General features: G+C 45.3%; 1 protein-coding gene across 1 annotated transcript; it reads right to left on the reverse strand.

Moving 5' to 3' along the window:
• Positions 1-445: 445 nt before the first annotated feature.
• P2RY14 (purinergic receptor P2Y, G-protein coupled, 14) lies at positions 446-1,459 on the reverse strand. Its single transcript, XM_010143185.1, has one exon. The coding sequence runs from the start codon at positions 1,457-1,459 to the stop codon at positions 446-448; it is 1,014 nt and encodes a 337-aa protein (XP_010141487.1).
• Between the last annotated feature and the right edge of the window lie 132 nt (positions 1,460-1,591).

Here is a 1,591-nt window from a genome sequence, read left to right on the forward strand (position 1 = left end):
GCATGGTGTACGGGGGTCTGCTCCAGCCGAGGTGGAGCCATGGGCTGTTGCCAGGCCCCTCTGGCTGGTTTGTGGTTGTCACGTCTCTCATGCCTGGCTTCATGAGAAACAACAGCAGATCTGTTTAATCGTTGGGTCTGTTGGGTGATCGTGCAGAGAGCTGTGGTCTGGAGCTCCAGTGTGTGGTGTTCCAGCTATTGCTCTCTTCTGCAATCCAGACAGGTCATATCGCACCGCGGTACACTCACAGCATCTGCTGAAATAGTGCTCGGTAAAGATACAGACAGCATGCAGTGATGGTTTGTACAGAGAAACACCCCTTTTGGTACTCAGTGCTGAAACCTTTCTTCTGTCGTATTGCTGGTTCCTGACTCATTCAGGTTCTTCAGGATGTTTGTGTCCTTGAATAGCTTGGTGGCACGGGCTTTGCTTTACACACCTGAGCCTACACGATGTTCGTACTTTCCCGAAGTGTATTTGATCTTCTGGATTTAGAAATTTCAACCTCACTGGAGGTTTTCAGCTTGAGATGCAGTTTTTGATACAGCTTTTCTTTAAAGGGGAGGCAGAGGGAGAAATAAATAATGGGATCGAGGCAGACGTTCGCAGCAGACAGCACGAGTGTGAACTCCTTTGCATAGAACAGGTTTTTTTTTGCCTGGCAATCGAACTGTGAGCTGGTTTGGCTCAGCGTGTATGGTATTCTGCACAGGTGGTAGGGTACAAAGCAAATGACAAACACAAACATGATGCTGAATATATTACGGCTGGTTTTTCTCTTGGTTGCATCTGAGTTTCTTCTGAATTTTTTATAAGAGCTATATATTTTTTTTGATATAGAAGTGTAAAAAATTATTAGCAGAAGAAAAACAACCCAGAAAATCCCTGTGCAAATATAACTCGATGCCTTGTGCCACTGTCTGCCAAGCTCACTTTTAAGCCCTATACATTTTGTGGAGTAATTCTCTTCAGGGATTTCATTAGTTAAAATCATATTTGGAAGCGATATAAGCATTAACAGTAACCATAGGATTGTAGAGACCACCTTACTGTAGTTCAGCGTGTGAACAAAGGAGGTCAGTAAAGGCTTTACAATTTTGTAGTATCTGTCGAAACCTATGAGGCCAAAAAATGTGATCCCGATGTACATGTTGGTGTAAAAAACAACAGCGGAGTATCTGCACACAAACATGTTGAGCTGTGGGGGTGCGATTTCGGAATCGGCGAGGATTTTGAAAGGGAACGTCAAGCTCATGAGGAGATCGGCGACAACGATGTTTTTGAGATAGACAATGAAACTCTTGTCACTGGGAACGTACAGGAAGATCCATGCGGCCACGCCGTTCAGCACAAGTCCTACCATGAAAATGAAGCAGTAGACCAGGGGAATGACTGTCTTTGTTATTACTGTGCTGTGGCTGCAGTTGTTTCCTGAGGAGTCCGTGCTGGAGTTGGGCATCTTACGGTACCTTTGTTCCTAGAAGCAGAGAGAGATTGTCTCAGTACAAGGTCGTGGTGCTGTGCTCGCCGTTAATCAGTGTAAGGTTTCTCCTCCTACTCCAGAATCACCTCAGTACGCATCTCAGGAATG

The sequence above is a fragment of the Buceros rhinoceros genome, unplaced genomic scaffold, assembly GCF_000710305.1.
Source record: "Buceros rhinoceros silvestris isolate BGI_N320 unplaced genomic scaffold, ASM71030v1 scaffold8199, whole genome shotgun sequence".
Taxonomy (NCBI): domain Eukaryota; kingdom Metazoa; phylum Chordata; class Aves; order Bucerotiformes; family Bucerotidae; genus Buceros; species Buceros rhinoceros.

Bases quoted from the DNA above. Each gene is read 5' to 3' on its own strand.
- P2RY14 (XM_010143185.1), bottom strand. From the start codon at position 1,459: ATGCCCAACTCCAGCACGGACTCCTCAGGAAACAACTGCAGCCACAGC.